This window comes from Dermacentor andersoni, chromosome 2 (genome assembly GCF_023375885.2).
Source record: "Dermacentor andersoni chromosome 2, qqDerAnde1_hic_scaffold, whole genome shotgun sequence".
Classification (NCBI taxonomy): Eukaryota; Metazoa; Arthropoda; class Arachnida; order Ixodida; family Ixodidae; genus Dermacentor; species Dermacentor andersoni.
In genome coordinates, this window is record NC_092815.1 from 112540180 (window position 1) to 112555268 (window position 15089).

Here is a 15089-nt window from a genome sequence, read left to right on the forward strand (position 1 = left end):
ATCATTTTCAAATAACATTTGTTTTCACCATGTGACATCCACAGAGGGAAGATGACATTAAGTCCACTTAAATTCATTCAATGGAAATGACATTTCATTTGCTGTATGACAGGGGTTTTAACCACATAATTAAAAACAAAGCAATAGGATTGTATGTGATCCAATGGGCAATAGAAGGATACAGGTTGGCAGCATCATTTGGTCCTCTCAGTTCCTGAGGCTGGAGCACAAAAAAATGTCAAAAAGGAAAAGGGTTGGGACAGAAGGCAGATGACAAAAAAGGTGAAAACAATTGACAGGACCCATTTACTACACAATTTGATTATTGTGAAGCATGTTTTTATATCATTGCGAGGACAGCCAGTTGGTTGCAGAATCTCTACTGAAGCCCTTTAAATAAGGGGCAGATTGCCAGCAATATGACTCATTTTGCCAACATTAGCATCAGTATTGCCGCTACGGCAGTCAAGTTGTGTTGATATTGCACATATATAATGGTGATGGGCTTACACTTACAATGCAATAACAGCTTTATACCGTGAACTCCTCTAGCACACATATGAAATCGGTATTTATAAAGTTGATAACACAAAGTTGATAACACACAGAATCAGACAAGAACAAGAAAATGTTTCGCAGCCATTCCACTCTGTGAATGTGGGCTACCAGCAGAGCTGTAAAAAAGACAAAGCACACCACTGAGTGTAAAGGTTTACTTATTTAGGGGCTTTTCCCTTCCACATCTGTAGAATGCTCTACGAACATGCACAATCACTACTAATAGTGGCTCAACCTGTCGAGGTGTTCAAATTAAAATGCGCTAAGCATATCAAGATGCTGGCCTGCCTGCAAGAAATTCATAAAGGTGTTCTATGCCGCTTGTCGATGCATGTGTCCATGGCGTTATGATTTCAATGTCAGGTTTCTGTGCTAGGGATCCTGTGTTCGAATCCTGGCGGTGAATGATTTGGACGATTTAAATCATGTTTATATTATTATTCATTACACAGCACTTTGTTGAAAATGATGAATTTACAAAGTCAAGAGACATTTAAAGACAGAAAGACGAAGTTTAGGCAAATCCATGTACTTCCCATAATTTCCATGATTGCTGAACCATCCCAATTGCAGCTTCTGTAGACAGATAGCACCAAAGTTCCCTCTAGTAATTACCGTATTTACTCACGTAGTGAATGCGCTTGCATAATGAACGCACCCCCAACTTTGCTACTGTGCAGTAAAACACCAGTGCTGGCACAGCGGCACCTTGCAGATTTTAGAGAGAAAAAGACGTAAGTGGCTCTCTGCAGCACATCCTGCTTACGTACTTTACACTGACGTAATAGGAGAGCGCACGTGCGGGATGCGCGGCCGGGCGCAGCGCATGGGATAGCCAAAGTGAAGAAGAGGTGGCCGGCACTTGATTGGCATTGTGGTCATAGTTGGGTGTAGTGTTGAATTCGTGTGGCTGTGGCTTGCATTTCTGCCCACCATGGGTTTCGATGTCTGCGATGGGCCTTAAGTCGAGTTATGTGCCTGTTGTGGGACATAGAGCTTACCTTATCACCAAACAGAAACGCTGATCAGACACCGATAAACTCTGACATGCCGATAAGCAGGACGGTTCAGGAAAGAGATGCACACATCCTGCTTGTCAAAACAGGTGCACGCTTCAATGTGATGCTTGCGATAACGGCAGATGGACAGAAGCAGCTGCGAGGATGAGCTAGGGCGCAATCGGAGGTCGTTGTTCAGAGTGTGCATTCAATTTCATCCCATGCGATTGACCTAGGCCGCACCTACTTCGCATGGCTGACGCGTTCGTTCTTTATTCTACGGTAGAACCATGATGTGAATGAAGTGGCCAGCGACCTGAATGGCAGGTCTGGTGGTTCCGATGCGAAGTGAAGTTAGGGTTTGCAAGTGGCATGCATGTATTTTTAATGCCAAGATAAGTTATCTAATGCATCTTCCAAATCATTACCGTCTTACTTTTCCATTTTTGCTGCTTCGCGAATGTCTCCATGAAATTTACCCGCATAATGAACGCAGACCCCAATTTTGCTTCGATTTATTGAAAAAAAAAAAAATTCATTGCGCAGGTACATATGGTATTGTATGAAATTATGTATTGGGTGGTTTATTAGCTTTTCTCTTGTTACACCAGGTGTCAGTACATGCCTCATTGGTTTGCATTGCCTCCTCATGGAGAGCGCAGGAGTTTTGAGGCACGGACATTGAAAAATGCATGGAAGGGGTGAGATATACAGCGCTGCTGTAAAAGCATCACAAACAAAGAACATGAGGCAATATGATCAGCTCATGATCTGAGTGTGAGACTGAAACTGAGTGTGAGCTTGGTGTGTTTAATAGGTATGTTTTAACAGTCACAGTTGCCTTTTGTACTAAAAAAGAACTACAAGTACAAATGTTGTCATCATATGTTCAAACTACACTGTCAGCAAGCTTTCTCTTTCACACATTATAAGACCCTGGGAGTAGAGGCACTAACTCAGTATACCAAGAAGCAGTATGTACCATGAAAAGTGATAACCGGTATGGCATATTTTGTGTTTCTTAAGAACACTTACAAAATGAACAGTTAGTTATTCACATTGAATGAACAAACTTGAGCAATAAGACGATCCAGTAGAAGCAGCATTTTGTTAGGAAACATAGTTTCTAAAGCGAGGTAATTAAAAAATATTAAGCTTAGATTTGTGCTACAAAGCTGTAAGCTTGAAGATATTGTCACAGACAAAGCCACAACAAACTTTGGTCGAAGCTACAGATCTTTTATATAGCTGTCTGGGCACCTTCGTCGTCTTCTTCTGGGAGCCACCCAACATGCCTAGCATGTGGCACCGAATTGCACCGAGTGGCTGTCAGTTGTGTCAAGGTTGTGGCAATATATATATTACAGAATCGAAATTAAAATTTCACCTATGCTTTTTATGGATTAAGTGAAAGTTAGTTAGTTAAATTGGGTTTAATGGCGCAAAAACGACCAAGGCTATGCTGTGCCAATTACGCAGTGACTGGCGTAGCAGTGTTTTTACTACGAAGTGAAAACACTGCAAATGATAATAACAATGAGCCCTGGCAATGACACTGACAATGCTTTAATGTTGCTGCTGATCATGATTTGAAAACAGGCTAAATAAGCACATACAGGTAAAGCTCGATATAACGAAGTCAGTAAAATCGGCACTTTACTTAGTTATATCAAAATTTCAATACATTGACATTTCACCTTTTATCCAACTAGGTAGAGTTACTGTTAGACTTTTCTTACACAAAACAGGCTGTAAGAATGTTCGAATTATCAAGTTATTGAAAAAAATTTTTAATGACAAAAAATTTGTTTTTTTCGCTTTTGCAAGTTGGCGACCAAAGATAAGGTTCCATGAAATCTTGCAATATCTTCCCATTGACAGTACGAAGCAAAGCCTGCAAAGCTTTTGCATCCACTCCACCACTGAAAATGATAGTGTCGTCCATAGTCGGACGACACTATCAGCAGGCTGCTATCCACACAGTCTGACCAATGCAGCATCAAAACCTGTCATACGCTGCAAAGAAAGTTTCGCTTTAAAATTGGATGAAAGGGGCGCAACGTGTGACACTGTGTCATTCAAGGCCGCCGTGTTTGCTGTAAATTTGTGACATTGCATGCATGTGTCGTCTTCAACAAATCGAACAAGATCCACTATGGCATCCAGAATTTCGACACCCGTTATGCACTTTTCCTAGTATTGGCAATACGAGTAAAAAGGTTACAGTTTCTTCTGAAGGACGGAGTGCTGGTAGTAAATACACAGTATTAGACAACTGGATAAAGTGTCACACGCGCATAGACAAGCACGAACTGATCTCATTCAATGACCGCCACCACACGCTGCTAGAATGCTGCTGTGATGATGAGCTTAGGCAGCGGGGAGCAAACGCTTCGCCTGCCTCCTTTTTCAATGCATCGCCAAACTCGAGATTATGTGGACTCCAGCACTAGGTGTGTGGGAAAACAGTGCACACAAAGCCACCAGCCATTTTAGCTAGCCCAGCTTTTGCACTTGGGGCAGATTACCTCCAAGATGGGGCATGTGGCCACATATGCGCAGGCTTGCCGCCCCCTCCTCTGCCTACCAGCCCCGTGTGGCTGATCAAGTCTCATTACCGCATGCTCACTCCTTGTCCTTGTTCGAACGGGAGCACAGCACACATCAAGCCTTTTTGGCTCCTTTTAGGATCCTTTTTGGCTCTCCCCACAGCATACAGCTTGCGGGGCATAATAGGGTGTTATCCCACTTGTGCTTTACATGGACCATGATGGCAAGAGGGTCATTTGCGTTTAGTACAAGTACAGCTACTCATGTTTACCTGTTTTTGCCACATGAGGTAGGGGTAATTGGCGACAACAAAATCACCAAATCGGATGCTGACGCAACACACAATCAGAATAAGAGAACTATGTCGACACTGCATTCATCAGTTATGAACTCTGAAATCTCATGGTGTGCTGCCTGATTTCGGAGGCCATGATTAGCTCAGTTCTCCTCTGCCGGCGAAGGTGCTGCTTCGCTTTGACGGCCGCTCTCTGTTGCACGTTGCATGATTTGTGAGGTGCATTCACAAGCAACTGTATGTAATTCAAAACCATATGCACCCGTGCCAGTTTCGATTTATTAAGGTGAAAGCCTTAGATGGCTCATGGGATGAAAAATTCAATGTCCAGCGTTACGGCACCAAAATTCATTGGACCAAAATTCATAGGAAGTCGAACCCTCTACCTTTGGCAGGAGTCGAACCCACTACATGTTGTGTTAATTAAAGCAAAGTAGGACGTTAATTTCTTTATAAGAAATTGTGAAGCCGAGGCAAAGAAGAAGCATCATCACTCAACCCATGATGTTAACTAAAACAAATTTCATTAAGGCACGCTTGATTAAGGCAAAGTTAAGGCCCTCTAAACCAAACCCTTTCGTGGGAGTCAAACCCACTCGGAGATATGGGCAAACCAGCCCATATTTTCAATCGGATTCCAATTTCTAAATTGGATTCTAAGTCGGATTCCAAATGCCATAGGGAAACATCGAGAGCCAAACCCACGACCATTGGTGGAAGCCGAATCCTCGACCTCTGATCTGAAGTGAAGGCGCTAAAACGACGGTGGATGAAGAAAGAACACACACACAGGGCACCACTTCCAACAATGTTTAATTAGGAAAAAACACCACTGATTTATACTAGGAGCGCAATCACAGTTTCTCAGTGCGCATTCGCGTTCAGGTAAAGCAGTTCTTTACGTGATAGGGATATTGATGCAACGCTTACGCACTTATCATCTGCTTCAATGATCCTTTTGGCCTCAATTATTAATTGAACCTATTTGTCATGGCTTCTGGCAACCACAGCGCAGGCGTGGAAGTCTGGCTTACATTTGCAATTTCTGCAATGAATTGCCAGGTGGCCCTCCTTCCCATTGTTGACTTTGTTATTGTGTTGCCTCAGCCTGTCATTCAGGCACTGCTCTGTTTGGCCCACATACTTTCTAACACAATCTAAAGGAATCTCATAAACGACTCCTGCCTGACATTCTACGTATTTGTTATCGTGTTTTATGACACAGGCCGGTGCCTTGCGGGAAACAGGGTTAGTCATTCTGCATAACTTAGAGAGCTTGCACGGGGCAGAAAACACGACATTTACGTTGGCTCGCTTTGCGATCTTTTTCTAATTATGCGACATGCGGTGCATGTAGGGTATGACAGCTACCTTTTCTTTTTCGCGGGGTGACATGTGTTCTGGTTGGCGAGTTAGGGAACTTCTTGAGGATTGTTTCCGCTACGGAAACTAAAACAGGTTGCGGGTAGCCTGCCTCTTCCAGTCGGTCAATCTGCATAAGAAAACTCGCCGCTGCTCGATGTGGACAGGACTTCTTAAAAACATTCAGCAGGCACATGTTAGCAATGCTGCATTTAACTAGCTTAGAGTGAGAGGAACTAAAAGGTAGCAGAGGTTTACTAGCCCGAGGTTCATACTGCCAACAGACGTGGTTACTTGCTAAAAACAATCTAAGATCTAAAAACCTGACGGAGGAATCTACCGAAAGTTCGTGGGTCACTTCAATGGGAGATAAAATATGCCTGAAGGTTGTCAATGTTTGCCTAATGACCAAGTCGGCGTCATTGTAATTCTTATCTACCAAAATTAGGAGGTTGGCAATGAATCTAAAAACTTTGGCTATGCCATTACCCTCATGACTGCTAGAAATGGCTCTGCCAGCATGAGCTAAAAATAAGTCACTCAGGATCGGAGCTAAACACGAACCTATGCAAACGCCGCTCTTTTGCACCGTCGTTTTAGCACCTTCACTTCAGATCATGCTTAACCAACACGCCCAACTATCCATCCTAACCTCGACCTCTGTTACGAGTTGAACCCACAATCTTCGGTGTTAATTAAGGTGAAGTTAATAAAAGCACATGAACCAGGATAACCCCTGCCCTTTCGCTTGAGTCAAACCCATGACCTAAGGGGTTAATTAAGATAGAATCAATTAAGGCACTCGTACCCATGACCTTTAGTGGAAGTCGAACACACTTGGAGATTTGGGCAAACAGACGATATCTCCAAGTTGGATCCCAATTGGCATTATGAAGGTCGAGAGTCGAACCCACAAACTTTGGTGGGAGTTGAACACATGACGTTTGGTGTTAATTAAGGCAAAGTGGAGTAAAGGGCCCCTCACCAGGCCCCATAGCAAATTTTGGTTATATGCTGGAAGTTGTAAGGTGTCCTCTAGGAAGCATTCTGCAGCAAAATTTTTTAAATCGGCCAATTAATAGCCGAGATAGAAATACTTCAGTGCCACGAACCCATGATTCGCGAACCCATTGAGTGGAGGTCTTTCTAAACTCTGAAAGCATGCTGGTAAACTTATTAAAGGTGTCTCGGTGCTTGTACTTTAGCCGGAGACGACACATGTGCGCGTGTAAATTAAGCAACATGTGCTATGTCTCGTAACAGAGGCAACCTTTCATACTTGGTAAGCTTCACCGTTTAACACGGCTGTATCGCGGCGAAACTAATTTGAAAGGCAAATACTGCGAAGTGAATTAACGGCATGTTTTGCCGTTATTTTCTAGTCATAGTTTAATTTGTCGCGCCGGATAATTCGACCAGCTTCGTCAGTCCCATCAGGATCGAACTAACGGAAGTCGACTGTACATTCAAATCGCGTATAAACAAACTTTGTTATATTGAGAGTCAAAATACATGATGTTCCGTGGACAATCAGTCATAAAAATTAAATTATGTGGTTTTAAACACCAAAACCACGATTTCATTATGAGGCACGTCGTAGTGGGGGACTCAGGAAATTTTGACCACGTGGGGTTCTTTAATGTGCACCTATGTCTACTAAGTACACGGGTGTTCTTGCATTTTGGCCCCACCAAAATGCGGCCGCCATGGCCGGGATTCGATCCCACAACCTCATGCACAGCAACCCAACACCACAGCCACTAAGCAACCACGGCGGCTGACAAGAAGTAATAAATTATTTGGTTATATCAAGAATTTCGCTACACAGACAAACCTGTTTATAACAAACTCGATAGTTCCACAAAAATTGATCATTATATCACTAGTTCGTTATAGTTCGTTTATCACTAGTTCATTATAGTACATATCACTAGTTTGTGTAGAGCGCCCGAATTCTATCTTTCGCTGGCTTGTTCAAACAAACATCGAGCGACTGGAGCTGCGATGTCATGCCACCAGGTATCACTACAAGGTTGGTGTTGCATGCAGCCAGCTTGTCCTTGATGCACTGTTGAGTCAAGGTGGCACTTGAACGCGTCGAGCACAAGCATCCCACGCAGATCCAAACTGCTGTCGGGTCTCTTCTGCCAAACGTTATCAATCCAGTCAGCGACCAAGTCCATGGTAATTTTCATTTGCACGCACAATCACACCACTCGGAAAAACAATTCCTTTCGGCAGCATCTTCCGTCTGAAGATAAGATACAGGGGCGGTTTGTGCCCATCCGCAGTGCAACAAAGCATTGTGATGACTCTAGTTTGTTCGTGGCTAGAAGACAAAACGCGCGCTTGCTTCGCCCCTTTCTTTTCAACGGTTGCGGTGGCAGGCACGTCAAAGCAGAGCGGTGTCTGACTGGCATTTCCAATCTGTCTGAAGTGATAGCCGTTTCTATGGCGCAACTTCAAAACATACCGCTGAAAACTGTGCAATTTCTCTTCATATTCCTCAGGAAATTTTTGGCATATCCCTGTCTGCCTTTGAAGAGAAAAGCCTTTTCTTTTCATAAAATTTGACAGCCAGCACCTGTTAGCTTTGAAGTCACTCCGCATTAGCCCTTTTTGTAGGGCTAACTGCATTGCCCGTACTTCGAGCAGATCAGTCGTCACAGGCCACTGTGCCGCTCGCTGCTCTAGCACGTATTCCGTGAGCAGCTCTTCTGTTTCGGCAAAGTGGCCCTGCTTCGGTCCACTGAAACCCTTCCTTGTTGCTTTGCTGGCGAAAATATTCTCCTTCTGTTTGTGCCAGTCCCGCACGCAAGTTTCGGGTACTCCGAACGCCCGTGATGCGGCCTGATTTCCGTCCGTCTCCGCGCACATGATAACTTTCCTTCTACATGCAGCATCATGGTGGACTCGGCGTGCCTTCGCAGTCGGCGCTTACATGCTGATTGAATAAACGCAGAAAACGGGAAGACAGGTGGTAGACCAGGTTACACTAGTGCCTGGTTACACATACAGTAAAACCTCGTTAAACCGTACCCGCTTAAACAGTAGTTCCGTTTTAAAAGTAGTAAAGTGAAATCCCCGACTCGGCGGCCATTGAACATAATGCATTTTGTATCCGCATAAACCGTACCAGCTTGTCGCGTACGTATCGGTTAAAAAGTAGTGTTTTCACTTTTCGTCGCGCAATCACGGCGGTACATCGTCCCCGTCGGGCGGCCCGGCAGAACAACAACAAGCCTCAGAGATCCGAACGGCCTCCAAGCGCAAACGCAGAGGGCGCTTGGAAGGGTGAAGCATTCATCCATCTCCCCATCCGAGAAGCCACATCAACATCAACATCACTTCGGCGCCGTGCCAGAGAGCGTTCTATATTTCCTACGAGAAAGCGTTGTGACGTCGTGCAAGTTAGGACTCTCGTCATGCCGAAGCTCGGGCAAAAACACCGCGTGCTTAGCATTCAGGAAAAAATGGACATCGTTCGTGCCATCGAACGTGGCATGAAGAAGTCGGCGCTGGCACGCGAAAGGGATGTACCTTTAACTACCGTGTGTGGCATATGGAACGCAAAGGAAAAGTTGTTCGGCAGTGCTGCTGCGACCGCGAAAAGATGTCGTATACGAGGTTCGACTTTTCCTGACGTGGAGGAGGCGCTGGGGAACTGGTTAAAAGCAGCGCGGTCGAAGAACTTGCCTGTCAGCGGACCCCTACTTGTGGAGAAGGCCCTGGTTTTCGCTTCGCAGCTGAACCACGATGACTTTGTATGCAGCAATGGCTGGCTGGCGAGGTTCAAGGCGAGGCATGGCGTAAACACAAGAGTCGTTTCAAGAGAAGGTGCCGCTGGCGACGTGGATGGGGCAGAACAATGGCAAAGTGGTCAGCTGAGGCACATCCTGACCGACTACGCGCCCGACGATATCTTTAATATAGATGAGTCGGCGCTATTCTTCAAGCTGCTGCCAAACAGGACGCTTGCGTTTAAAGGTGAGACGTGCACCGGCGGCAAGCATGCCAAGGACCGGATTTCGGTTGCGTTCGGTGTAAACATGTCGGCAACTGAAAAACTGATCGTGATCGGGAAGTCGGCCAAGCCGAGATGTTTTAAAGGCGCCCGACTGCCCCCCGGAGTTGTCTACCGCAGCAACACGAAAGCGTGGATGACGTCGAAACTTTTTGAAGAGTACATGCGCCTCATCGACTGCCGTTTCGCGGCGAAAAACAGAAAAGTTGTTGTTATCTTGGATAATGCCTCGGCGCATGTCGCGCTTGATAACCTTGCGGCTGTAAAATTGGTGTTTCTGCCTCCTAACACCACAGCGATTGCACAACCCTTGGACCAAGGTGTCATTCGGGCTGTGAAACAGCTTTACAAAAAGAATCTGCTGTGCAGAATTCTTCTGGCCTTTGAGTGTGGCAAGATTTTTTCAATTGATCTGCTGGGCGCAATTCACCTGCTCGAATACTCGTGGCGCCATGTTGAATCGGCGACTGTGCAGAACTGCTTCAAGCGCGCTGGCTTCACGGTGTGTGCGGGTGACGCCGAGGATGCTAGCGATGCCGTCGACCAGTCATCTGACGCCGTCGACCAGTCATCTGACGCCGTCGACCAGTCTTCTGACGCCGTCGACCAAGCTTGCGAAACACTGCTCGCCGAAGTGCTGGGTGCATTTCTTTCACCGACTTCAGGGACATCGATAGCAATGTTCAGACTTCTCCGGATATGTCCGACGAGGCTATAGTTGCCTCTGTTGCCGAAGTGTCGCGTAACGACAGCGATGAGGACGACAGCGACAGCACGGGCGATCCAGGCCCGACAGTGGCAGAAGCTGCACGTTATGTGAGCCTCATGCGGGTGTTTGCCGAGAAGAGGGGGCTGGTGGAAAAAGCTGGCTCGCGGCTTAAGTGAGTTTGAGGCGGCTGTCGTCGCTGCCAGGCCGCCGCGCCATCAAACAAAGATCACAGACTTTTGTCGCCCAAAATGAATAAATAGTGTACGTTTTTTGCCCTTTCATTGCATTTTCTCCGAGTTCCGTTTTTGACAGGTAAGTGGGCGATCTCACGCTATTTCGGTTAAGCAGTACTACCGTTTAGTACGTACCTTTTCCGAGCTCCGGCCAACTACGGTTTAACGAGGTTTCACTGTACAACATGGAGGTACTGTATGCATATGGAGGAAGCTATGGCAGCTAGGATAGAAGCGCGTACGAGGCGGCCATTTTTTTTATGCAGATGGCGATATGGTAATGCAGATTTAGGGTCGTACTCAATTCTAACGCGGATGCAATTTTCGGACCCATTTTACTGGAAAAAAGGCGTGCATTAGGTTCAAGTAAATACGCCGTTTGCCACTTACCATCCATGCTCCACTTGTTATGATGATCCCCTGCAGAAGTAAGAACTCACATGAAGTACCATGTCACAAACAGCAAAGTAACAACTAGAACGCAAACTACAACAACGTACAATTACAAAGAATATGAAATTATCTGAAATATGTGTTGTGACTTCTTATAAGTACTTAAGTATTAACTTGTCCAGTAACCTCAGTTGGTCCTCACACATTTGCAGCATTAGCAATGATGCCAATCGTGTACTATGCTACTTTTGCCATAATCTACGTCTTGTTTCCCCTTCAGTAAAACTACTCGCACATTTAACACCTGTTCGACCCAAACTGGAATATGCATGCTCAATGTGGGACCCATACCAATCTAACTTGGCAACAACACTGGAATTCATACAGAATCGCACAGCAATGTTCATTCACTCTGACTACTCTTACCACACTAGCGGCACTAAACTTATATCACCTCTGAACCTTCCAACCCTCGACCACAGCTGCAAAACAGCAAGACTATCTCTTTTACAAGTTTTACCACTCGCTGCTTCACCAGACTGACATCACGCCTGCGCATCACACTTCCATCTCGTCATAGCCATTCAAAGGCTGTTTGTCCCCCTCCAGCTCGCACCACCGCTCATCTTAACTCTTTCTTGGTTCAAGCAGCGAAAGACTGGAATCAGCTACCTGCTGAAGCGGTGCACCACTCCAGTCATTCATCGTTCAAGGCATTCACTGAAAATATGACCGAGATATGCCCACCCCTCATGTAAAACCCCAAATAGGGTATTTGAGGTACGAATAAATAATAAATAAATAAATAAATAAATAAATCAAAGCTATTGGAATTAGGGTGGAGTAAAATGACAACTGCATGTACCAATTCCCAAGTGTATGTACTATAACTTCTTGGAGAGCTACAAGTATACGAATAAAAGACATTGTACTAAAGTAAAAGCTGTAGTACTTAGGCACTTCTGTTTCTCTTGCCACTGCAGCTAAGGTCTCAGTGCAAAGCAATTTACAGGCTGCAGGTGCCTCAACCAAGTAGTTTACATTAGACCTCGTAGGAGGAATGAAATGAGCATTGCCGTTCAAATGAACGTCTACTGAAAACATGTGATGGTTACGTACAGCGTGAAGCACACAAGAAGCAACACGATGAAGCAACTAAAATGATAACAGGAAATCCTAAAGGTAAACCGGAACATGCATAGTTAGGTGAAATCATGATGGCCGAATTCACCATTTGTTAGATAGACAGATGTTAGACCGACGGCTGACTCGCACATGGACACACACACTTTCTGACATAAAACACTTATCTCACAAGCCCACTGACCTATGTGCCTCATAAGAATGGATTTGTTGGCAAAATTTCTCACCCAACCGCACAAGCAACAGTGACGTGATAAATGGGAGCTATGTGCAACTGCCACTGAATTAAAATGTCCTTTGACATAAACACTAGTGCAACAGTCTGGACAATGTCAAGTCTTACCACAAGAGAGTCTAGCTTCATAAACAGTGCCTCTACAACAGCGTATAAAGCAGGTGGTGTTTTAGTGAGCAACTGCTACCCATAATACCTGAATAAGTTGGCTATTTTTTACTAATTTGGATCCTTTTCTAAAGTGTAATTCCAACCAGCTACTGTATATCTTTCGTAAGGACCATACCTGATGTAAACAGGGTGTCTACCTAGTTGACATTTCCAAATTTCGAGTTTTTTAGGTTTTCCCTGACTGCCTTTGCAAAATTCCTCAAGTGACGCAGAACTTTGTTTTACATCTAGACAAGCTGACACCATGTCACCCAATGCTGTCACTCTCTAGTAAGCATGTCAGAAAAAAAAAGCGACTAAATCCAGTTTAAATAGTAAGGAGTAGCATTTATTATATTCAAAAAGAAATCAGAAGGAAGGGGTTAGTAAAATGCACACCGAATAAGATATCTTTGAAAAAAATGGTAAAACTAATTGCAAATCGAGTCAAACATTCTCAAATACGAATAAAAAGGAGATCCATACAGAAACAAATGTTTTCAACTAAGCTATTTTTATCGATTGATAGCAAGTTCATTGGTATGAGGCCTGAACTTTGTCAAAAGTGAAATTCTCTCTCAACAGCTGGTGTGTCAAGCTCAACTGACCTGACATTCTCTCAGCCCGCACACAATGCCTCAGTGTTGCGTTTCACTGCTTTAAAGGGTTTATTTTAGTTTGGATGAGGGATACCTGCATTTCGGCGTCAGCAAACACTTTGTTTTTTGAGCTCAAGCTCCTTGAAAGAAGCGGCAGCAGTTCATTCCTCAATGCGTAGGCCCTTTCTGTTCCCATTCTCCTTCCACCGCGTATTCGCCCCACAGACCATTTGAAGCATTCTATTCATCAGCTGTAGAGTCAACGTCTGATTTTTCACACTCCAAAAGGGCCACAAAAACGTCCGTAAAATCTCGAGGTGCAGCAAAGGAGAGCACGTAGGACAACAGAACAAATAGAAAACACAGCGCTTGCGTGCATTCACAAGCAACTGCACGTAATTCAACGTGTGTCTTTGTCCTCTTCTGTTGTCCTATGTGCTCTCTTGCGCTTCACCTAGAGTCGACCATAGCTGCCCAAGGGCCAAGTATTACAACTGAGCCTATATAAAGTTAACAAATACACAATCATTCCCAGATATATCAATCTCGGATATATCAAATTATTGCCTATATCGAACAGTTGTAACAGTTGAACAGTTGTAAAAGCACTGTATTACGTGTATATCGAACTTCCATTGACTGCCACATTCAATATATAGAACGCTACGCCCCTGAAAGTGCGGTTCTGTTAATGAGATCACAATCACTTCTCGCATCATCGAAAATATTCATGCCGACGAAACGGTACTGTTTTGCCAGATGCTGAAGGGCAAGAGTAAAAATGAGCAAGGTGCATCTTTAAATGTGAACGGCTCGTGCAGCAATGGTCTTATTTGTGCCCCATAATGGTGGATTTGGTTTAGTAGGCTTAACCGCAACCCAGCCACATAATACGGTGAAGCATACTGATAGCAAAAAGAACCGCTGTGCAGTGAAGCTACTACCAGCGTCCCGTTCATTATTGGAAACAGGATCACCACACTGCTTTAAGAACGCAAAAGCCTCCCTGTCTGATACATGTGCTTCACATGAAAGCGTGGATGGTACCCAATCTTCTCATGCAGTGGCTCCGGGCATGGTATGCCGAACTGGAGATGTCTCTGCCACTGAATTAGTTTTGTAAAGTTTCCATGAGCGGAATTTTGTTTCTGCGAGCGGTCAGAACGAATCTGACTCCAACCCTTATATGTAAAAATTTTTACATTAGTTTGAATTTAACAAAACCCCCAAATGCCCCTTCCGGCCTTCATGGAAAGACTACCACAGCAGCGGTGCGCAAGACTCATTGCTGTGCCCTTTGTGGTAACAGAGTTTGTGCTGAAAGCAATTCATTTGTCTTCACAGAGATGCATCAGTGCGAATGGACTCGGGTGTCCTGCAGTTCTGCAGGCTGAAAGCCACTTTCGAATCTAACAGCATCTGCCTGATTAACTCGTCCCTGATGTGTAATGATCAGCCATTGAAAAGGTGCATTGTAGAAGAGATGCGGCTGGGTATGCCCATGCGCTACTCACAGTGCAGGTGCATTGATGGCAGCACGGTGCACATAGGCTGGTTTGCTTCTGCACTGTGTTCATTTCTACCTTATCCTGAATAAAAATGCGCAACAAGCAATTTGACGCATGCAAAGCGCACTGCGTCAAGGCTTACTGCTGCGACACGGGCTTTTAGGGTTAGCACTACGATCAGTTAATCAAATAATGTTCTGCAGTGCAAATGACTTGCAACATTCATCGGCAAAATACAAAGAATAAGTAAACTTTTGCATTTGACGAGGACTTGGAGTAACAAATCATTAAATTCCCACTTATCACAATTTCGGGAGTCTTGTCTGAGACGT

The 15089-nt window shown here is 44.7% G+C and overlaps 1 protein-coding gene across 3 annotated transcripts in view; it reads right to left on the reverse strand.

The window, feature by feature from the left end:
• Window positions 1-15089, reverse strand: part of Rpp30 (ribonuclease P protein subunit Rpp30) — a 42441-nt gene that overhangs the window by 5681 nt on the left and 21671 nt on the right. For all 3 annotated transcript variants that reach the window (XM_050188121.3, XM_055076568.2, XM_055076567.2), the window contains exons 8-9: window positions 11120-11149; window positions 183-220 (exon numbers count right to left, since the gene is read on the reverse strand). In XM_050188121.3, the coding sequence (XP_050044078.1) occupies window positions 183-220; window positions 11120-11149 (68 nt within the window). The remainder of the gene's footprint in view (window positions 1-182; window positions 221-11119; window positions 11150-15089) is intronic.